Here is a 24,309-nt window from a genome sequence, read left to right as displayed (position 1 = left end):
TAAATGGTGATTATATCGAAAGTGGTGTGGATATTGTCTCTGCTATAAACCAGTAACCTGCCCAGCATGTTCCCTGCCTCCTGCCTCAGAACAGTAAGCTGCAGCCTCCCCCCATCCCCAAGTTGTATATGTGACAGTAAAACACTAAAAAAACGTGTTGTACTGGCAATAGTTACAACAAAAATAAAAACAGCAATAATGTTTAGTTTGTGAACTTTAATGTTAAATTGCATGATTTTTTTTTTACACACATCAGATACATTGTTAATATTTACATCGACATAACTCAAATCTCTAAAAACAAATAGAAGAAAAACAGGTTAAACTGTTGAACTTTCTTTCATTATTTCAGTCAAAAGAGCTTATAATCATAATATTTATTTGGGTTTTACTATTCCACAAATGTGCAATGAATGTCAAAAGAAATGTGATGTAGGCTTCCTTTACTGTATATGAATATTGTAAATTGTAAAAAAACAAACAAAAACAAAACAAAAACAATAGTAATAAAACAAAATGTTACAGTCTTACAAAACACAAATCAAAACATGGCAATCATTGTCAGGACATCAAAAAGGAACAGAGTAAAAATGTATATATTTTTTATGGATGTAAAGCCCAAATTCTAGCATATTATATAGTATGTAGTAGTACTTATCAATAATAATAATACTAATAATAATCATAATAATAATAATAATAAAAAAGGAAGGATCTCTTGAAGATTAAATGTGTCACAAAAAGACAAAGATGTGTGTAAGTGTCTTTTCTCACAGCAGGTACAGCGATAACAAACTCCTTCAGTGGTTCAAACCAGATACCACTGCTTAAACTAAATGCTAGCACACATATCAAGCCATTGCAAGACAACAAGGTGAGCACAGGAGAAAGTCTCACAAGTTTTACTCTATTCCATTTACCATCACCATTAAGAGTAAACACTAAATTACCTTCAACACCTCAAGGTTTTTTTTTCACATCGAGCACAAACACAAGTATTTTCTTTTCTTTATTTTTTTTCCAAACATACATCTGACATGGCAAAAAATGTGAACTTTCAGTTTATGCTAATTTTCTGTGTCTAGAGGGCTTGCGTGTAGGAGGCGGTATCCTGAAATTGGCTCGTCAAGCATGTTAGCTTATGTATGGTCTGAAAGTAACAGTGTAAAATGGACTATGAAAATATGTGGAGTGTTATCATATATAACTGAGTATTGTCTAAAAAAATACAGTAGCAAGCTTTTATCTTCGGTTCCTTAGATTGATTTAAACTTATTTAGGTTATATTAGTACAAATCATATTTAAAAAATATTTAAATATGTTAAGTGGCTGGGCTGTCCTTGAAAAAGCCTTTTCACTTTATCCATGATTTGTTTTTTCCAGGACAACCCTTGTATGTGATTGTCTTCACCTTTTACCCGCACCAGTTAGTTGATAACTCTGAACGAACACAACCTAGAGAACAAGGAATATTTGGTCCAACTGTGGCCCACATTTGCAGATTTCTATGGACCATATTTGACCTTGACTGACTTCACTGATTCAGGAATGACCCTGCCTGCCTCAAATCTACCTCAAGTTTACTTTATGTGATCCAGGGGTCGGGTTTGCCTTGACATTTGAGCAAGATATTTACTATAACCCATACTAAGCCCGGCTCATGATTTGCGGGCCATATCTGTCTTACACAATACTTGGTAGAGCCTTAGGTGACAAAAAGTCATCCAGATTAGGCCCAAATGCATCTGCTATCTGAGAATGGACCCATGAAGTAATGAACCTCAAACCAACCTCTGAACACGTTTTCGTATAAAGATATGATTAATACAGCATATGGTAAACGGATAATGTAAACTGGGAAAGCGTAGCAAGTTGCCAATCAAGTATGTTTTTATTTCCCTTCAGATAATTTTAATGTAATTGCTAGCGTGAAAGCAAATGGACAAAAAAATCCAAGAAAAACTATGTCTTTGGCAACTACTGGTAGATGACAATGAAAATAACAGTAGCCTGAAGGGAAGGATAATGAGACATGGACAGTGAGCAGAAAGTAGGTACTGTTGGATCTCAAGCCCTTTGTTTTTCTTCTTAGCTAATGAGGATAACATTCTCTTCTAACAGTCCAAAATAGCCAGTCAAACTTCATAACAGCAAAGCAATTATGAAACGTAATGAAGGATCCAGCTGAAAGACTGCCAATTCACCTCTTCACATAACAACCCAGTCATTAACCGTCATTAAAGGGGTAGTCCATGTCATTACAGATTGATAATTAGTTTTACAAATTAATTGGCATTTCTTATATTTTTTTTAGTCCACCAGTAAACACCTGATCACACATACATTATAGTATATGACTTTCAAAGAAGCAAGCATATGATTGACAGACAGAATACAAACAAAAGAACCACGTTGCTATAAAAGGTCACTACCACTGTGGGAGATGTAAAAAAAAAAAAAAATAGAGAAAACATTTTGAGTGGCATATTCTGTACAGACAGTTGGCAAAACCCAAAATATTCAAAGGTGAGGAGGCAATAAAAAGCAAACAGGATGAGTGGGCACATGTGAAGGGTAAAGGATTGAGTGGTGGAAGAGAGTAGCTGGTGGCGAGGATGCTAACATCACGAGATAACTGGGGCCCTATAGCTTCAGTGGAGCAAGCAGCACACAATACACAGGGGATTGAGGGACACTTTCATATGGCAGGGGGAAGCCCACAAGTGTTTTAAGCCTATAGAGGAAACAGAAGCGAGGTGGGGATAGATGCACATCTGTTCAGCAGAGCTTTGTTTTTCACGAAGCATTTGTGGCACTATCATGTTGCCTCTCGCTGAGATAATAGTTACGTGGCATGTCACACAGATTGCTCCTTTGGGAAAGTGAATGGAGCTCGAGGGCCGTGGGTGGGGAAGCTCGTGTTGGAGTACATGGGCTCGTTGGAGGGGTGCTGAGTGTAAGGGTGCTGAGGCAGGAAAGTAACAGGAGGGTGAGCAGGCTGAGACTCGGGGAATTGTTCCATGTTGCAGACACGTTGGTAGCTCATATATTCAGCTGGGTTCAAAGGCTCTTCTGGATGCCTCCCAGAGTCCTGTGTGGAGACGGAAAAAAGAAGAAAATACTGCAGGGTCACAAAGTTTTTGATGAGAGTTGACTGAGCGACTTCACAGTAATACAGAACCATACACAGCAGAGCAGCGTCTTTTGAAGTACTCAAGCATTTTATGTCTTTAAATGATTTGGGCATGTCACACTTCTGCCATGTCACATATGCACAACACAACTCTTTGCACCGAGGGCCCTATATTCATGAATCACAAAGCTGCTGATCCTTTATTATAGAAAAATACAGAAATAAAATATCTTTCAATTGCAAAATATTAGGGTCACATACAGGAAAAGATAAGAGTTATCACATTTTAAATTCAAAATTTTATTCTTGATTTTTTTCCTCAACATTTTAACTTTTTTCTTTTAATTTCACCACCTTCACAAGATTTAATTATGCATTGTCAAAATCTAAAAATAGTCTGTCTATAGTTTAAAAACTCTCCATAACATGGTTCAAACCTCATTGACTCTAACTTACAAAATTATATTTATGTTAATAATCAGTGAGCCACTGATTTCACAGACCAAGACAAATTATTTATGCTGTTATCATCTTATAAAGTGTTTCTTTATAAATAAATGTCTACACAGAACAGCATGAAGTGTTTTGGTGTTGTAGTCTATCCTGCTTTTGTCAGTTTTTATGAAACAAAAACAGCCATTATTCTGATGTTACATGATGTTGTCAGAAGGGTCTGATTGTTCATCTGCTTTTTACAATGAAATGCTCTAAGTGCTACTTATAAAGCTTATAATGGCACTAAGATCTCTGATAGAGCAGCAAGTCTGCCTTCTCAGCATGTCAGTCACTTTGTTATCCTTGAACTGGGAATTTGGCTCCAACTTGGGAGTCGATGAGTTAGAATCAACAAATTCAGCTGGCAGAAAAGATGCAACTTTGGTATTTATTTTGTATTAAATAATAATTTAATTAGCACTTTTTTTAGGTTCATCCTCATTATAAACATCATTGATAGTGAATAAATATGTTGTGTATGTACTTCACACTTTAATATCTGCATAAATGCGATTTCCCGACAGAAAAGGCAATTATACACCTACTTGTGGGTGACATTGACAGGTTAGATTTACCTCACTGAATATTCTGCATTACCATCAGCAATCCCTTTACTAAATTAAATTGTGTGCCAACATGTGATTTGGTAGGTGGGAAGTCAAGTTTCAAACATCATAATTGTTTTCCGCTGTTACATTTGTTGACACTCCTTCCCAGAATGCTCCCTGTCCAATTCAACAGATTAGGGTTTTTTTAAAATAGCACAAGCAGATGAAGCCATGAACTCACCACAGTACACCACAGAAACAAAATTACCTTAGTGGCAGTATAACATTACCAGTCATGAATATAGTGCCCTCAGCACTGAGCTGTTTTGGGGGACTCTGAGAAATTAAATTTCTAGCTTTTTAAAGAACGTTAATTGAAATCACTGAAAACCTTAAGCAGCTCTAAATTAAATAGTGTTTTTAAAAGATCTTGGATGTGCTTTGAAGTGAGGCGATTATAATAAAAATGAAATGAGGTGGTGAATAGAAGACATGCAAAAACAAAACAAAATGATAAGAATGATAGTGAAAATGCAACTTACGAATAATCGTCAAGCATCTCTACATCTACGAAAACGATGATCCCAACTCTGTAAATATTGTGGTGGAGCAACAAAACCAGAAGGAGACTTAAACCTGCCTACAAATCATTGCATTCATCAAAACAAAGTATAAAATTGATAACTCCATTACATGAAAAGCTAGCCCAACAGAACAAATAAATATAGTAAAATGGATAAAACATGAGGTACACATCGAGGAACTGTTAATAAGCAGGCAACCAGCACAATGACACACAAAAAAAAGATTTTTCAAATAGCATAATGTAAACCTCTGTATTGCTACATGTATGATATTTTGAGAGACAAAAGATGCTGTAATAGTAAAGCAAGGGGAAGCTGTTAATGGTGACAGTGTGAGAACTAAGCTTGTGTGAAGGTGAACTGGATTTTTCACAGCATAAGACATGCAAGTAAACCCCTCTTGACACACATGCAGCAGACATTGGCAGAAGCGTCTGAAAAACTTATTTGTTTCAGGTCAGTATCAAGGACCACTGAAGATGTTAATAAAACTTTCTACTTTGTCACGTTATTAATTTCTTTTGTCTGCAGAAAAGACCTTGGTGATATCAAGAAAAATTAAAAGCAGCAGTCTGAGGAGCAGCTTTTCCATCTTAAAGGCTTGTCTCAAGACATTTGGGATTTAGATTTGAAACTTTAGCAGACGTCTGTAGAAAAAGTCTGATTCAATGTTAGGTATTGTCCCTTTGAAGAGAAATACACCCTGCCTAATTCAAATACACTCTTGCACGAGTAAAAACCCTGAATTCTAAATTTGTAGGCTGAATAAATCAGAGATTATTTGATTTAAAAAAAAAAAAATTCCCCTCTTGCCCCTGCGGGCGGTCTATCCTTCAAGCTCGTGTCTTCTACCAGAGGCCTGGGAGCTTGAGGGTCCTGCAGTATCTTAGCTGTTCCTGGGACTGCGCTCCTCTGGACAGAGATCTCCGATGTTGTTCCTGGGATCTGCTGGAGCCACTCGTCCAGCTTGGGAGTCACCGTACCTAGTGCTCCGATTACCACTGGGACCAGTGTTACCTTCACCTTCCACATCTTCTCAAGCTCTTCTCTGAGCCCTTTGTACTTCTCTAGCTGTTCCTTTTTACTGATGTTGTTGTCATTTGTGATCACTACAGCGACATCAGGAAGATGGAACACGAGAAGCTTGAGAAGTACAGGGGGGCAGTGGGCTCAGAAAAGAGCTCAGACAAGAGTTATATACCATCCAGTAATTTGATTCTTACAAAGAATATTAAGTTAGCATGCAGATAACAACTGGAAACTACTAATCTGGTTATTCTGTACATTTAAACAATGACCAACAAAAAGATTAAGTAAATGAAACCAAAATGTAACAAATTTAAAATGGAAACATAAGTGGATGAGAATGGATGGAAGGATGGATGATGGGTGAAAAACATTGTGGTATGTATTTTATTATTGTATTAATTGTCTTGATTTAGCTATTTATTTATTTAAATATGTGTCAGTTAAAAATTGTGTGTCACAGCAAACACCCTGTAAAGTTGCTTTTGCACCTCCATATATTTAAAAAGAAGAAGAAGAAGAAGAAAAACTCTATGCAGGCAGTCTGTTTTCCCTGTTTTTGTTTGAGCTGCATTATCCATCCACAAATTCATGCTTCATGCTTGGTCTGCACCTGTCATAAGACGTATGCACTGCACAGGTCACCAGTCTATCTCAGGGCTAACACAAAGAGACAGCCATTCACTCTTATGTCCACACCTTCAGCCAATTTAGAATCATCATTAAACCCCTGTATGTCTTTGGAACGTTCCAAATGTGCAAAAGAAAAATCATAGAAAAATCATAGAAAAGTACTCTTGCTATGATTAACCAGACATTTTTTCTTTCTGTCCCAGACATTCTAGAATTGATTTTCAATTATAAAAAAAGACTGTTTAACATTGGAAGAGCAAGGCTTTGATGCTTGTATTTAGAACTTTAAAATATCACTGCAATTTGTAGATTAAATAACTCAAATGAAGGATACCAGCAAACAAAAATCGAACGTTTATTAAAGGTAGCAAAGAGAACATTTTTAGAGAACTTTTTATACGCATAAGGTAATCAGGGAAACTCAAAGCAAGACAAAAGAGAAAACTGACTATTAAAGTACAACATTAATGGACAAGAGGATTCAACTAAACACAGAGACATGAAAACACACTAAAATGATAGAAACACAAGGGAAGCTAGGATGAAGAACTTAAAGCACAAAACAAAACAATGAAAATCACACAACAGACCTAACCAGAGATTTCAAATATTACAAATGATCAGACTTATTGTGGAATACAAGGAAATCAAGACAGGAACACAAAACTGAACGTTAAACAGTGACTCAAGATTAAATCAAAATGGTGACAACAAAAAAACAGACACACATAGACACACACTTTTTTTTTGTTAAATTTATGCTATTTTTTCCACTTAATGGTGACTCTGAATAGAGGCCAGTTTGAAAGCATCTTTTCTGTTGCTAACAAATTCCAGAGTTCCATTAAACTGCTGGGCAGTGAGCCCAGGAGTTTTCATGATTTAGGAAAATTGCCTATCTGAAGCTGTGTAATGATTTTTGAAGGGAAATTAAATGCAAAGGTCATTTATGGAAAATACTTTTTTGGAATTAAGATTTAAAGGAGTACAAGACATTTTTATCAGCCTACTTATCAGAGTTATTTCCCCAATCAAAGTGTGTTTAAATAAGGAATGGCCATTACTCGAGGTATTTACTGCCCACAAGAAGTGAAAAAATAAAGTTGACTAAGTCCTGTCTGAAAAATGGGATCCTGAACATTACAATTAAACGTTTAATAACAAGATATTTAATAAGCTCACACTTAACATTAGCTTAGATTATTCTTTATTTTTAATTGCTATACTTCTCGATAGTTTCCATATCTGTGTTTTTCAGTAATGGTTAAACAATTAATAATAAAATAATATTGGAGGAACTCAACATTTAAATAACGTCACTGGTTACAGTTTCTTTTTTTTAATATATCTTAAATACATTGACCAGAAACTTTTGAGTGTACAGCTCAAAATTTAGATGTACAGCTTATAGGTAATAGTTGTAAGTGTAACGTATATATCTCAGCATTAATATAGAACAAGTTAACAGTGAGTTGAAACACAGTGTGTTTATTTCAATTCTATCTTTTTGGTAATTTAACTGTAGTGCATTTGTTGCTTAAGCCTAGTTCTGGTGCTATAGGTCAGAACGACAGTGTGTAGTAGTCTGTATACGTTATTAAGGCGGGGATAAGGGTCACTCATAGACACAGAAAGTCTATAAATGAGACAAGGTTGTTCCCAAACCCTGAAACTGCATCTAAGCTAGATGACAGAAGCCAACTGAAAACCTTCAACATACCTATGCTCTTCTTTCTTCCTGTCATGTGAGCAGAAGCAGATTGAACATTTGATGAAACAGAGATAGTACATCTGCAGTTAAATGTAGCTTTCCCTTCACTAGACTTGATCATGAACTGAGATTGTACCATTGTCCCTTATTTCAGGCTACCATGATTAATTTTATCTTCGCTACTTTAAACCACCTTAATTTGACATTTTTATTACAGTTTGTAGTTAATAAATGTACCTTGCATTGCACTGGCTGGGTGAATTAAAATAATTAACATAAAATAATTAACATAAAATTGTTACACTGAACATTACAACCTTAAAGTAAGCTTGAAGTAGAATGTGTATGTTTTCCTTTTTATAAAGAAAAAATAAAGACATTTCTTGGAGCTGTTTCACATTAAAAGTCGACATGCTTTGTTTCGGAGAGCGCTGCACATTACACCATCAGTCACCACTGATCCATCGTTTCACAAATTACACATCTTACTCGTTCCAGCATTTAATTGAAGAGTAATTGGATTTATTGACCCTTGTGGTTTGATTTATTCCCATGTTGCTCAGCATCTGTGCTTCAGGCCACGTTCACTCCAAAATAAAACATTTGTCAAAAGTCTGTAATTCAACACAGTAATACAGCTGATATTTATGGTTTTGTAGAGTTCACTTAAACTTCCAGTATCATTTTATTCCCCTTGAGGAAAAAAACATGCACTGTTGGCAGTGTAAAAGAAAGACAACCACAGCCTGCCTACCAGCGCTGGTTTTGTCTAGCATCACTATCCAGACAGCTAAGGCCAGAAAGAAGAACAAGAAGACAACAACAAGCACATAAGATGCCCTATTGTATTTAAACATAATAAACATAAACTACATCAGGAAACAGAAAAGGTCAAATTAAGTGGATATTTTTAAAAAGGAGCATCAATAGCTTTGACAGTATGGTTCTGTTCAAACAAACAGTTTGAAAACAATAAAAAACAAAGCTAATTGTGTTACCAGTTTCACAATTATTTCAAAACTATTGCAAGAAGTGTTTTGGAGGATTTGGATAATAGTGGAAACAAGCATTTGAAATGTAAAACTTCAAAAGCTATTTAAATTATTTTACACTATAATTGGGTTATACTCATAGGAAAGTCAGACTTCTAACTTTGTTTAAATGTAAAGCGAAAGCGCACAAAAAGAACCATCACCTGTGCATACTTAAAAAATGAACGCTAATCTAAATGAAATCTGATTCACCTTGAAGTCATTTTAAGCACCGGTATATAAAGAGTAGATAACATAACCTTGGAGAATGATGGCACAAATAAGTTTTCATATCTGATAATGTAATAGCTCTGTCAAAGCCAGCGGATGCTAGAAAAATACAATCAGGCTGTGATTAACAGTTCGCTGATTTATTTCACTGATTACTTCTAAATCATAGGCCAAAGGTGAACTGCACAGGCAGAAAATGAAATGATAATGTTGTCACCCTGGATATAAACTAGTGGTTGAGTCTCTGGCTCAGCAAACACAGATTTTATTGAATGGTGTAACCCCGTGACTGGAGCCAGCCAAGACAAGGCTTATTACAAACAGGGAATGTCAACAGGCATTTCCCCAGAGAAGTTAATGTTGGAACAGCGGGCCATCCGTTATAGAGCTGCTGACTGAACGTGTTATATAAACTAACAGAAGAAGTAAATCTATAAACATTAATTTTTCTGCTTTGTCTCAGAACTGTGGAACGTGAATGTTGAACAGATCCAATAATCTGTTTCGCTCAGATACCAGTTTTCAGATACTGTAATCTACTGTTTTTGCCCAGTGCTGGAAAAATGCGTTGACTTCTAGTTTTGTAAAAATGTTATTATTATGATTACACACTTCTAACACTACAAATGGTAATCCTTTTGCGTTTGTGTCTATATTTCATAACCATTAAATACCAAACAGCGGTTTCAGTCATCACCCCTTTGGGCAGGCGGGCGGTAAGGGTCTAAGATTTATGAAAATCTTGTGAATGCAATAACTCGAGAAGAAAGACACCCAGGGTTTTCAAAATGATACCCTCAGTGTCTCCACTAAAAATCAAGGGTGAGTCAGAGTCTCAGTGACCTCAACCTAACCCACTAAACAGTGAACGTCAGATGTGCGGATCATGTCTACATTGGGTCCGTCGGTCCATGACCAATTTGGCACATCTATACGATGTCCAAACTAGGTCCACAAGATGTCCAACCATGAAACAACTTTAATGTCAGTGTGATGCTCAACACTTGAACTTTGGACTTATTCATTTTTCTGGAAATCATCTGGATGTCTATGACAGGTGCAAGAAATTTACATGATTAATGATTAATATCAATATTGTTCTTATCAACATAATACATTTGAATATGGGTTATATATAAAAAAGTACATGTGGGTATTTTTGGGGGGTTATTTTACATTTTGCTGTTTTTCTTCTACTGGTTTCTTTTATTTCAATTATTCAAATTATTTGTTTGTAACCAGTTCAAAAATGTCATTTATGTGTTGAAATATTAAAAACATTGAAATCCATGTTAAAATATAAAATAAAAATGTTTAAAATATTTAGAAAAATGTTAGGCTTCCTTTTAAAAGGAATATGATATGTTTAACAAGTTTAAAAGAGCATTTGCATTATATTTGGTTCATTTTTACAAGTATCCTGTTTTCTTGTGAAGACCTTTCTAAGAGGAAGTAAATGTGGTTGTGATCAGTAGCAAGACTGAGAGAGGTTGTGATGAAAAGTATGAGAAGATTTTGCAAGTGTGTATGAACTGGATTATCTGCTCGACAGTCTTTGTCGATACACACATTTTGCAAACTGCCTTTGAGAAACTCGGGACATGCTCCATGCAGAAGCTCACTTTTTTTAGTGTCAAGAGCCCGCGCCATCTTGGAGACGTCTGCTGATCACTCTGCATTCCTTCACACATAACTGTTTCAGTACATAAAACATGGGCCTACAAAGACTATATAAGCAGCATTAAAACAAGGTCTAAAATGAGTCAAAGTCTGGCACTGAAAACATGTCCACAACAAACACATTTGGACTATTAGTAGCCAGTACACGGAGGTCCTACGGACCTCAACACTAGACGTTCAACAGATGTAGAAAAAAAAAAGACACCTGGAAATACAAAACAACCCCCTCAGTGGACCAAAATGTATGTCCAAAATGACTTACAAAAGACATCACTCGGTAGTCACTTTGCACAGTGGAAAAGGTCAGAGGTCAGGTTTTCTAAAACTCTTGTGAATGCTATGATTCAAGTAAGATGTTATCTAAGATTTTGATACTATATCTACTGAAAACTACATCTACTAGGAGGCAGAGGGATACCACTGGCCACAATATTCACAATATTTTTAAAAGTTATGATACTTTGACACAAGACTTTCTTTCTTTCTTTCTTTCTTTCTTTCTTTCTTTCTTTCTTTCTTTCTTTCTTTCTACCATAAAACTAATACACTCTTTACATTTTTCCACTTACAGGATGTGAGTGTGATAAAGATTTTGAGAACCCAAAACCAGAAATAATTGTATTTAACTGTGGATATTTTTTGGACGAATTCTTCCAGCATGCAGCTGCCAAAGGTTTAATACCAAAGATAAGTCTTGGGTGTTAGTAAAGACTTGGCTCCACATCAAAGCCGGGGTACTGTATGCAAGAATATTGAAATCTGTAATTTATTTAGCCTTAATCTCAGGATGGTGCAGTAGCACATTTTATTGATATACTGTCTATTTGGTAACAAAAAAAAATAATGCTATCTTTTTTCAAATTTCAACTGGTTTTAATCCACATTTAAATATTTACCGGCATCTACACTAAATAGACTGTTTCTTTTCTCTTATGCAAATAGGTTCTTAGGCTTAAAATCTTACTGCACTACACAAAATACATGAGACCATTTCTCAGTACATTTAGTGCACCCTTGCAATAATAATGTGTACTTAAACTGTCAGTGCTACTGATGCTTCTGCTAGACTAATTGTCTGGTAATTTACAAACAGTTGCTACTAATACTCTACTGGCTGCTTGTTATGTAGCTTTTGATTAGCCTTGCCCCCACCTGACATTCACTTGTAGGCCCCGACTTTGTTGGTAGTTTATTGTTGTCACTCTCCAATCTCTGCTTGGCTGGGCTGCATTGCATGACTGCTTGCCTGAAGTAATCCTTTGTCGTCTCTCTCTCTCTTTTGCTAATATAAAATGTGTAATGCAAGTCCAATCTTTTTTGTTACATCTCTGGCCATCTCTGCACTCACTCAGAACAAATTTGAACAAGTTTTATGCTCCCTGTGTAGAAATATAGAAATATCACTATAGTACTTTCTTCAGACTTTGTCCAAACAGTGTAAGTTAGAAAAAACTAATAATACATACAAATACAACATTGTGCAAAAGTGCCATCATCATTTCTTTATGCCTTGCTTTGAAGGATAGGCATTAGTTGCTTTTTCTCTCGTTTTCAGTGCAGTCCTTGTTTTTTTTTTTTTTTTTTTTTGTTTTGCCACCTAGAACTGACCTATTAAAATATTTCAGTATAAAAATGGCACCTCACTCAAGGGATGAACCCATTTTGTGTCACATGCATTACAAACAACTTACTTAACTATAAATAAGTAACTCATCATAATCATTCTGCAAAAACATTTTTGTCCATTTCATCAGTTGAATAAAACATGCACAAAGATAAAAAGTATGCACAAAAACAGAAACACAATTTTTGCACCAACAAGATGATGGCTAAAGCATTACTAGCTGGAAATTTGGCATGTCTTCGCCTGATGTACAGTGTGTCCTTATAAAGTGCGAGGAAACTGGACAAGTGGGGCACAAAAGAATAAGTGTCGGGCCTTCAAAACTATCTATAGCCGATGGACAGTACTTATAGTAACTCTTTAAAATACAGTGGAAGCTCTGTCAGGGTTTGGGCTGAATTTCAGTCAGTGGTGTTGGAGAAATTGATGGAATTATGGGCTCCATCAGATTTTTTACCTACCATGCAAAGCCATCTGGAAAGAGTATAAATGGTAATGGGTTTATTTTTTAGCATGGAGTACTAGTGAAATAAAATGATGCCTGGAGAGAAACACAGAGGTCTGGGCACAGAGTGAAACACAGTGCCCAGACCTCAACATCTTTTAATCCATCTGGGATCATCTTGACAGAGAATGGAGCCAAAAATGGTCAGCATCCAATGAAGAGTACATTGGAAGTCCCTTCATAAACCCTGGAGAACTATACCTGAAGACTACTTAAAAATGATAAGAAAACTTGTATAAGTTCATTCAGGCTGTGTCGAAGGATGAAGGTGGTGATAGCAAATACTGACTTTCAAGTTTGTTATAATTGTTCCTTTTCTTGTTTTACTAGCAAAAAAACCCCAAAAAGCAGTATGGCTTAAGAATATGGCACAGTCCATTGGATAATTTAGGAAAGAATAGAACAGAGTAGCATTTTATTGTCATTGTACATGTATGATGACATATGGAATAAATTAGGAAATTTAAATAAATACATAAAAACATTTTATAGTAAAATTATTGTCACTCTCCCAGTCTATGCAATGCAAAGTTTGCTCTGCATTTGCAGGGACAGGCTAGTTTACTCTACATTCAAAAAATGAATGTGTTCCATCTGAATTGTCAAACTGAAGCACATTTTCTCTGTGTTGTTTTATTATTGTGCTGAAAAACTGACAGACAAACTCTTCCACAACAGAACTTTTAGTTTAACTGAACTGTTATGTGTGGGTCTATTTATTGATGGCACACATTTTAATTTACCCTTGTTGTCACATTGGGTCATCAAGGGGCAAATAATTAGAACTAAGTAGATGAGCCCAGCTTCTTGTCTCCTGGCAACAAGCTAGACTCCTCTGTTTATTGTCGTCTTTTATTTGTTTTAGTGTAAGACATCACAGAGCGTCTGGGTTGAGAAAAATGTTTGTTATTTACGGACATCACGTCCTGTGATTTCTGGCTACTTAGCTGCTCAAAATTCAAACAGTATCTCCTGATACCATCTGGGGCTGCCAGTGAGTGAATACCTAATGTAGCTTTAAATATTTTGCTCTCTAGAGATGTCACACCTGCAAATTACTTCAATAGTAAATCTGAAATTGCAGTTTAGGGCAACAAGTAGTAATAATGGTGCTTCTGTTATCACATAAAGATTCTCATTCCAGCTTTGTTAACTAATGCAAAACATTCATTTTAAGATGTGATTTCTCAAAGCTTTTGTGTGCAGTAATGCATTTTATATCTACATTTAGCTCATTTAGCTAAAATTTTGAAAAAAAAAACAAAAAACAAGTAAATCCTGCAACAGTGTTTTATGAACACACATTTTGCACTACTTCTCTTCATGCCTTTAACCTTGAAGCCTCCTGGCTTGGCTGAACAACAACTTGCAGAAACACACAGAAACCAGTCTAACCACTTTAGCAGCACGGCGATTTGTGCCCCTGTTCCACTTTCCTGTATGCGTATAAGGAGTATTTCAAGTGGTGTAGATGACTGTTTGCATGTGATGGAAGGATTTCTCCCAGCTGTCTTGATTTGGGTACAGATCAGACATCAGAGCAGAGTCTTGTAGATGAGAGCATGTTTCCTCTGCTACCAATCAGGGCTGTCAAGTGTGTCATAATCACTTGACAACCACCTTTGGCGTGTGCGCAACTGCTCAAAAAAGGATTTTACATATGATATCTTCAATATTTTACATTATTTTGCCATTAAGTCAAAAAAGTGACATAAAAACAGACTAAAGAACTATTTCATTTTGTTTTTTATAAGACCAGAGATGTTCAAAATCCCAAACGTTTTTCATGCAAAATAGTCATGCTGCTAAATCTCGCACATTATGGACAGGAATGCTCTACAGATTTCTCTGGAATCAGACTTCATGCATAAAGAGACTAAAAGGAGCATCAAGAAAACATGAAGAAAAGGAGTTAAAAATTGCTTTGTCTTTGCCAGCGAGCCATATTTTGCATGACATTTTGTGAAAATTATAGAGCACTTGTGTGGCTGATCTTATATTCTCTCACTACAATGTGCTTTTCAATTTCTGCACCACACGTCTCTGCTCGAGTGCTGTTGTGTTAAATGACACCCTAAAAATCACTCTGATTCAATCAAACTTTCTGAAGAGCAACATAGGGGATATCAAAAGATGACCAAGGCTGAAGAGGAAGGTAGACAAGGGAACCATGTGGATCATATAAAGGAAGGTCAGTGCATGTGAAAAGGGTATGAATGAAGGGATGGAGTGCATTGGTCTGTATACCTTGAGGCCAAAGTCTGAGGGGAAAGGCCTATAATGGCATGCGTTAGTGTGAGCTAGGCTGGATGGTTGCATACTCGACAAGATCCCCAGGGCCAGTGTGAGCAGAGCTTCGTGGGCTTGGAGAGGAGGCCAAAGCTGCAGTATCCAGCTCCGCATACTGGACATCACAGTCCTTGTGGCCAGAGTTCTGGAGACAAGAGAGGCGAAAGTGTGTGAGGAGTGAGGCAGCCAAAAAAATGAGAGTGTGAAAAAGATAGAAAGCTGACGAGAGAAAGAGAAAGTGGGAGAGAGCAAGTGAAAGGCAGACAGATGAGAAAATGGATGGCTGAAGGTTGAATGGTCGTGGGGACATTTTGAGTGTGTGAGCAGCAGTGTTAGAGTGGAAGACAAAGAAAAATGTGTGCGCATGGGGAGGAAAAGAAAACGTGAAAGGTGAAAATTATTATGACGAGCCAGCAATGGAGTCGTTGAACAGAAACTCACAACAGTGGGGAAATTATTATATATTAAATCAAAAATTAGAGATGGAAAAGAATTTAATCTTTGTTTACTATGCACATACCATTATTCTATTATTTTTCCATATTTATCCATAAAGTGTTGGCATGCGCAACAGGATCATATTTTGGTCCAGCTGCTATTTTTTTTCTTAAGATTATGTGTGCATAGCTCATCTATGTCAAAGGAGCTTGCAAAGAAAAGCGTCTGGACTTCTTTAAGTTGCTTGAAGACGTTTCACCTCTCATCCGAGAAGCTTCTTCAGTTCTAAGGTCAAATGGTGGAGAGTCCCAGATATAAACCTAGTGGGAGTGACCCCCCACAGAGGGACAAAAGGACCCCCTGATGATCCTCTAATTGCCTGAGCCAAGGTGGGAAACTGGGCGTGGGTCCCAATCAGCCAGAGTTTCGGGTGTGTTCATTGTGAAACCTGGCCCCACCTTATCATGCGAATTCCTGAGATCAGATGGCCCAGGATGTGAGTGGGCGTTAAGGCGTCTGGGAAGGGATCTCAAAACTGGATTATAGATGGCAGAGAGTTGGTGTCGTAAACCCCCGCATCTGTTCAAAGATGGTCGCTCACAGTGGACATAGATGGCTTCTTTCACTCCTCTTTCAAACCATCTGTCCTCTCTGTCCAAAATGTGAACATTGGCATCCTCGAAAGAGTGACCTTTATCCTTAAGATGCAGATGGATTGCTGAGTCTTGTCCTGTGGAGGTGGCTCACTTTTGACCTTAGAACTGAAGAAGCTTCTCGGATGAGAGGTGAAACGTCTTCAAGCAACTTAAAGAAGTCCAGACGCTTTTCTTTGCAAGCTCCTTTGACTACAATGACCTGGATGACTGAGAACCTTCACAGACATAGCTCATCTATGTATATCCAGGAAATGATGTACATTTGATAGTCATGAAAACTGGATTCCAACGGAAACAAACACAAAACAAGCCAAACCCACCGCGGGCACGCGCAGCTCTAATGCCTGGATTATACTGAACATATGTCCATGTAATCCTTCAGACTACAATGAAACTAATAAATGTGTCCTGATCACAGTCTGAATTAACTGTTTACATTGGCAACCACGGTTACCCTGTGGCACATGGAGATACTTGCAAAGCCCAGAAGCGAGTTAATGGAGATGCTTGTGTGGCTTCCATTGTGCTGATATTTCAGTGTGCATGTAAACATAGACAAAGACCTTCATTCAAGTAGAATTCGACCACTGAGCACAAAAAACAAATCCAATGACTGACTCGATGAGGAATTGGCCAAGTGGATGATTGAGCAAATGACCTTAATGGGGTGATCAATAAATGACAATGACAGCTTTGAACGCTCTTTATCCAAATCCAATAAAACAAAACACGTTGTTGCTCCATTAATAAAAATTTACAAAAAATAAAAAAGGTGATTTCGTTTATCATTTATCAATTGAAAATAGCCGAAAACTGTAGAAAACCAACATAATATCTTGTGCCCCCTTTAAAAATGTATCTTATGTAGGAAAAGTGAAAATGGATTTATTTGATTTTCCTTATTTTAATAAAATAAACAATCTAAACAGAGCTCAGATAGGCAATGATGATGAAATAAAATGTAAGTTTTTTAAAAACAGAACAACAGGGTTCAAAGTGTCTCTGAACTGATTGTACAACCCACAAACAAAATGCTTGCTGTAATGAAATCAGTGGAGTAAAATTAAGAGTGGTTAAGTAAATGCAAAGCACAAATGCACCACATCTAAAGCTGCATGGTAAAGACTTGTGAACGAGAAATGGAATGAAATGATACGTGTTGCATCAATGTACTTTAATTCCATCTGAGAAAAGATTACGTAGATATGACGGAAGCTTTTACAGAATCTCCTGTAAATAATTTAAATCTACTTTGCAATCTCTCAACTATTGCATATTTCCCCGCCGCTCACACTCTGCACTCACTGGATATTTAAATATCGAGAGTATTTGTCATGACCGGAGTGCAATCAGGGGGAAAATTACAGCCACATTGCATTCAAAATTGGCAGATAGTGTTTTGCCCCTAGAGAATCATCATTAGTAACACTCGACGCTCAGCAGTCAATGCATGTCTTTCACAAATAGTGTTTTGAAAACCTCAGTGATACCCTATTCATCTTAAGAGCAGCCCTAAACTTCAATTTAAGTGGAATGTTATCAGAGATAAGAAATAAATCTTAGGAAGATCTACCCTTGGTGTCCAAGGATTATCTGAATTAAACATCCAGTCCCTTTGAGCATAGAATTGAAGATGATAGTTTAATATCCTTGAATAACTACACAGAAAATCAAAATCAATTCGCCCAGGGAAAAGAATGATAGTAATTGAGTTATCCCTCAAGTTCAGTGAGAAAGAGTCATTTATAAAGTGCACCAAAAATGCAAAGCAGTTTTAACAAGGTTAGCTGACAGGCTAATATATTGAAGTTGGTGGCATCAATATAACATCAGTGCGGTTTTTATTTTATTTTTTATTTGTACTATTATGCATGAGTTAGTTGGGCTTAGAACGTAACAAAGCATTTTTACCCTAATGGTTAGAGCAGTGTTTCCCAACCTTGGAGCCACGGCACATATATCACATTAGAAAAGTCACACGGCACACCATCAAACAAAAAAAGCATATTGATCATTTTCCCCAACGCACCAGGTATAGCAGAATTGGCTCAGCTTGTCCCCAATATACCATTTTTTGCTTTCTTCTGAGCACTACTCATGCTAGGGCCTTTATCTGGGTCAGAATTTCCTCCAGGACCCAGGTTAGATTGATTACTTTTTCTTTTCAAATATTTAACTATTGCTATTATGCAATGCGTGGTCTCACAGCTTGACTATTATGTAATTTCTTCTCAGTCTTCTTCTCTTTTACTGGCAGTTGGCAACCTATTTAATTAGAGCAGTTGTACTGCCCTCTAGTGGAAGAGAATGCACCTGTGACTCACGCCGATTGCTTAGAGCAGCGGTCCCTAACCCCCAGGCCACGGACCGGAGTCGTTTGGTACCGGGCCGCAAGAGACTCGGGTGTGAAATTTATGGTTTTCAGGGTTGTATTTGTTTATTGTATATATATTTATTATTTATATTTATTGTGTGTATTTGGTAGATAAACATAACAAAATAAAATAAATACAACAAAATAAAACGTTGTGAAAACATTGTCGGATGTAAATCTGTCCGTCGCGCAAAAAAGGTTGGGGACCGCTGACTTAGAGTACTAATTAGGTGGAACCAGATAATCTTCCATGGCACACCTGATCATTTTTTGCCCAGTGGTTGGGAAACACTTGGTTAGAGAGACAATCTAAACATTATTTCAGCTGTCTCACAGTCCACCACTTTTATTTTACCTGCTAGAGTCACTTCTGCTACGTCTAAATTGTGTAGATATGTATACTGTATATGTGTGTCTGTGTGTGTGTGTTTATGTCCTCAGAACAATAGGCTGTAGAGCTGCGGATGTTTGCCGATGCTTTGAAAAAGTGACATCTAAAGACGTGTTTGTTTGTGATGAGATCTGGTGACTGAAAGCTAAATTCGTCATATGACTTGATCCTTCGAAAAAACTATTCAGTAAACTACTAGAGCCAGTTTATTGAGGCATTGTCTTTCTGGAAGATGTTTCATAGGAGGTTAGAGGTGATCACATAGAACAACTTTATATTGATTTACAGTGACCCTTTCCTCTAACAGGACAAGTGGACCCAAACCAGAAAATATATCTAACACATTGTGTTTTAATGCAGTCTCTTGTGCTATAGTGAGACCTGTAACTCTGCTAGCTTTTTTTTTTAAACACATACAAATTATATAGTTGTGATATGTCATTTTGTGGAATGTGAAACAGTGTGACTTCTAAAGGAGTTATCTTATTCTGGATCTGAAACGCTGGTTTTAATGCCAGGTGACAGCTATGCAGAAGTTTTATGAAACTGATATATTCTGTTTTATGAATACTGAAACAGGTAGACCTATTCTGATAAGTACCTGAAACAAAACTACGGACCTGTAAATGTGAATAGAACAGGCTCTTTACTTTAACACTCTAAATTAAATTACGATGATTTAAGTCCTTCAAAAGATATCCACTTTAGAGAAAGAAAAAATGTATATTTAATATCTAGTTTACTCTAAAACCATACTTCAAGGATTCCAGATTTTTACTGGCGTGCTCGATTAATTTCTGAATTACTGACCTTGTCAGTGACACCCAGCTCTAAGTTCATTGGTTCTTACTGAAAGCAAATGCAGACCACATTTAAATTGTTAAAAAAGGTTAATTAATCCTCTGAAACAGTTGAACACTATAGATTTAAAGCCTCCTTCCATTTAAAAATGCCTTTGAGTTACTTTGACCTTCACTGCTTAGATGATGTATATTCAGAGTTTGACAATGCAGTGAAGTTTTCTGATTTATTTGCTGCAAGTTTGTTTCTCTAGGTTAAAAGTCTGAAAAGTACCCGCAATAGGAATTGCAAGACTAGTGCCCAACTTAAATACAGTGGGGCAAAAAAGTATTTAGTCAGCCACCGATTGTGCAAGTTCCCCCACTTAAAATGATGACAGAGGTCAGTAATTTGCACCAGAGGTACACTTCAACTGTGAGAGACAGAATGTGAAAAAAAAATCCATGAATCCACATGGTAGGATTTGTAAAGAATTTATTCGTAAATCAGGGTGGAAAATAAGTATTTGGTCACCTCAAACAAGGAAAATCTCTGGCTCTCACAGACCTGTAACGTCTTCTGTAAGAAGCTTTTCTGTCCCCCACTCGTTACCTGTATGAATGGCACCTGTTTGAACTCATCATCTGTATAAAAGACACCTGTCCACAGCCTCAAACAGTCAGACTCCAAACTCCGCCATGGCCAAGACCAAAGAGCTTTCGAAGGACACCAGGAAAAGTATTGTAGACCTGCACCAGACTGGGAAGAGTGAATCTACAATAGGCAAGCAGCTTGGTGTGAAAAAATCAACTGTGGGAGCAATCATCAGAAAATGGAAGACATACAAGACCACTGATAATCTCCCTCGATCTGGGGCTCCACGCAAGATCTCATCCCGTGGGGTCAAAATGATCATGAGAACGGTGAGCAAAGATCCCAGAACCACACGGGGGGACCTGGTGAATGACCTGCAGAGAGCTGGGACCAAAGTAACAAAGGTCACCATCAGTAACACACTACAACGGCAGGGAATCAAATCCCGCAGTGCCAGACGTGTTCCGCTGCTGAAGCCAGTGCATGTCCAGGCCCGTCTGAAGTTTGCCAGAGAGCACATGGATGATACAGCAGAGTATTGAGTTGTATTTTTGTTATTGACCAAATACTTATTTTCCACCCTGATTTACGAATAAATTCTTTACAAATCCTACCATGTGGATTCATGGATTTTTTTTTTTCACATTCTGTCTCTCACAGTTGAAGTGTACCTCTGGTGCAAATTACTGACCTCTGTCATCATTTTAGGTGGGGGAACTTGCACAATCGGTGGCTGACTAAATACTTTTTTGCCCCACTGTAAGTGCGATCTGGAAAGCTACAGTCACTCTACGTTATGAATGGAGTTTTTGTATAAAAACAAGTCTTGCATTTAATAGTTAAACTTTGTAAATAGGCTTTTAGAATTGCTGTCCTCAATAAGTGAGAATGTATAAGATGCAATTTCAAAAGTTCTGAATAATTTTTTTAACAAAATGTCAGACATCAATAAATTAATAAATATTCAACACAGGGACTTTTATCTTAAAACTAGTGCTGTCAGCGTTAATCTCGTTGAAATGACGTTAACGCCATAACCGCATTAACACGGCAAATCTCCATTAGCGAGTTAGTGCGGATCGCCCCGTGCATGGGGCTGCACGGCGCTAACACGTTAACGAGCTAACCACGCTAATGCGTTGAAGCCATGCGGCCCCACGCACAGGGCGATACGCGCTAACTCACTAACAGAGATTTGGCATGTTAATGCGGTTATAGCGTTAATGCCATTTTAACGAGATTAACGCTGGCAGCACTACTTAAAACATGTCTGTAGGCTGTAAGGACGCAGGCCCTGTACACTGATATCTTGTCATGATTTCAAGTAGCCAGAAAATGGGTAGCATAGAAACAATAGAGAATAGCATGTCAGCAGTTGTGTCACACTGATGTGGCTTTTAATTTGAATTGTGAAGTTCCATCATGCACAAGGGTAACACATACAACCTGACTTAAGTCAACATATCAGCTTAACCTTTAATTATCAAAATTTAAAATAACTTTCCAAATGGTTCTGGATTTGTGAAGGAATACTGGCATAAATCTAAGGAGCTAAAAGTGGATCTCATTAAGATACAGTTGATACCCACGTGTTGTTACGCATTTGAGCAAATTGCATTTTGCACGACACTGCTTACCAAATAAGTAAAACTGAGACTGAAGAAAGAAAGAAACTTAGCAATTGTGTGGTTACAAATTGTCACATTACCAAGAGACACACTGAAAATGATTTTGTTTTCAGCCAGCACACTCAACATGCAGAAGCTTGCACATCCACACAAATTGTCTAAAATCCTGGTTGTTGTTGTTTTTTAAATTCATCTCAGAAAGAAATGCTGCCAAAGCAAATAAAGCCCTCAGTGCTCTCAAGCATCTGTGCCACTGAGGGAGGTTTCCCCACAGTTAGCAGAGGCATCTGATACAACAAGTCAAACATTTCATAGTCAACAGTTAAGACTCAGGGGTGATGATGTACTGTGGAGCACCACACTGTAACGTATCTGCAGACGGTTGCCTGGCAAACCCACAAGTAATTACGATGGATTAGAGGAAGAGTAGGGGAGGTGAGGCAGAGGGCAGGCCGTCGGGGTCAGAACATGAAATCGTCCACAGAGAGAGAAAGAGAGAGGATGGCGGCTGGCCAGGTTTACATAGAAGATGAGAGGTGCTGATTTTGATGATGAGATAAGAAGCTTAGTCAAACCGCCCAGTGGATTTGTTGGTCAGCATCTACTCATAACACCAGACAAGCAAAAATGAAAGCTCCTCAGTGACTGTACAGAAGCACCGTTCATTGTAAATCAGTTCTACAATACCACCAAGCAGAACCTCACCAAATATTCACCCTTTCAGCAGCAGTTACTACTGACCAAAGGCAGCAGCTGTGGATGACCCCTCCATAGTGAAGCTCACGTGACTCCGCTCATGGCATCAGTACTCACCGGCTTATCGGTGAAGGGGGTCGACTCAGAGGGTGCCATGTCGTAATAAGGAGGCTGAAGAGGAAGCTTCTGCATTTCTTCCTCCTTGTCGAGATGAACCACCTACGGGAAACACCAAGAGCTCAGCGTGACTTATAATGAGCTCGAAACCGGGATAGATCAGCCAGCTCTAGTCCTCACCAAGGTTAACTTTGCAATTAGTCTATGAGTGTGAACTGCTACCTCTTATTGCATCCGCATTAATTAAAACACATCAGCAGCAAAACATTATGTTGACAGTTGTTGCTCACATTTTTTTTGTGTGTCTGTGGTAATGAACAGAAATCGGCAACGTTAATCTCGCATCCGACAGAGAATACAGCTTGACAGCAGTTTGAACTTCAGCAGCTCAGTTGAACCTAAAGTTATTATGTGCATCAAAGTAATTTTGTCAAATGAATCACTTCCAGATCACATAAATATATGATGCAAACTTTTGAAACATCTGAGCTGAAATGCTAAAGTAACTGTAAAGCTGCAAGAGCTAGCTGAGATTCATAGCCACTATATTACAGAGGGATTTCATTTCTTACATGAACCTGACATAAATAAACTATTTGAAAAGAATAGTTTGCCTATGTAGACAAGGCTCACTGAAACCATTTTAATATGGTACAGACATTTCATTAGGTACATCTAGGAAAATGTATGTAGTCCAGCACAACATAACACAAATTCTGCTTTTACATTTTCTACTTTTGTTTTCAAAAAGGTTTAAACTGTGTTTTATTTTTAAGTTATAGTGGTGATCTATTTTGATTCTTAAATGTTTTTTTAAATCCCTTTGTATAGATATTTTAAAAGGTAGAACGTAAACATTTTCACTGTGTTTGAAGGATTATGGTTTAGGTACAAATGCTAAATTTTCATTTCACATGTTTTCTTTCTTTATTTTTTGCTTTGGGTGCAAGCTCTTTAAGTCTCTATTAAGTCAGATGTTATTTTATTTATGCACATAAAAGAGCAATATGGTTCAAAAAGACACAAAAACATGTTTCAAAGTGTTGCATAAATAAAGAGGGGGTTTAGCTAGATTCAGAAACCTTGTGAATTAAATTCAAAATTAACCTACATCCTTAATCAGTGGACTTGCAGAGCATGATGT

The 24,309-nt window shown here is 37.3% G+C and overlaps 1 protein-coding gene across 10 annotated transcripts in view; it reads right to left on the bottom strand.

Moving 5' to 3' along the window:
- Positions 1-201: 201 nt before the first annotated feature.
- The window catches only part of nectin1b (nectin cell adhesion molecule 1b), a 162,779-nt gene continuing 138,671 nt past the window's right edge, over positions 202-24,309 (bottom strand). For 3 of the 10 annotated variants that reach the window (XM_085244055.1, XM_085244057.1, XM_085244056.1), the window contains 2 exons: positions 23,166-23,267; positions 202-3,092 (listed from right to left, as the gene is read on the bottom strand). In XM_085244055.1, the coding sequence (XP_085100181.1) occupies positions 2,859-3,092; positions 23,166-23,267 (336 nt within the window). In that variant the 3' untranslated portion in view covers positions 202-2,858. Of the gene's footprint in view, positions 3,093-15,449; positions 15,637-23,165; positions 23,268-24,309 lie in introns of those variants that run through there. The other 7 variants (XM_085244063.1, XM_085244064.1, XM_085244060.1 and 4 more) reach the window with 5 other exon arrangements.

The sequence above is a fragment of the Mchenga conophoros genome, linkage group LG14 (assembly GCF_057382185.1).
Source record: "Mchenga conophoros isolate Kocher_MC1m ecotype Shallow Benthic linkage group LG14, M_conophoros_male_GT1.1, whole genome shotgun sequence".
NCBI classification, from domain to species: Eukaryota; Metazoa; Chordata; class Actinopteri; order Cichliformes; family Cichlidae; genus Mchenga; species Mchenga conophoros.
Note: the sequence above shows the minus strand (reverse complement) of the source record. Positions and strands in the feature narration are given on the sequence as shown.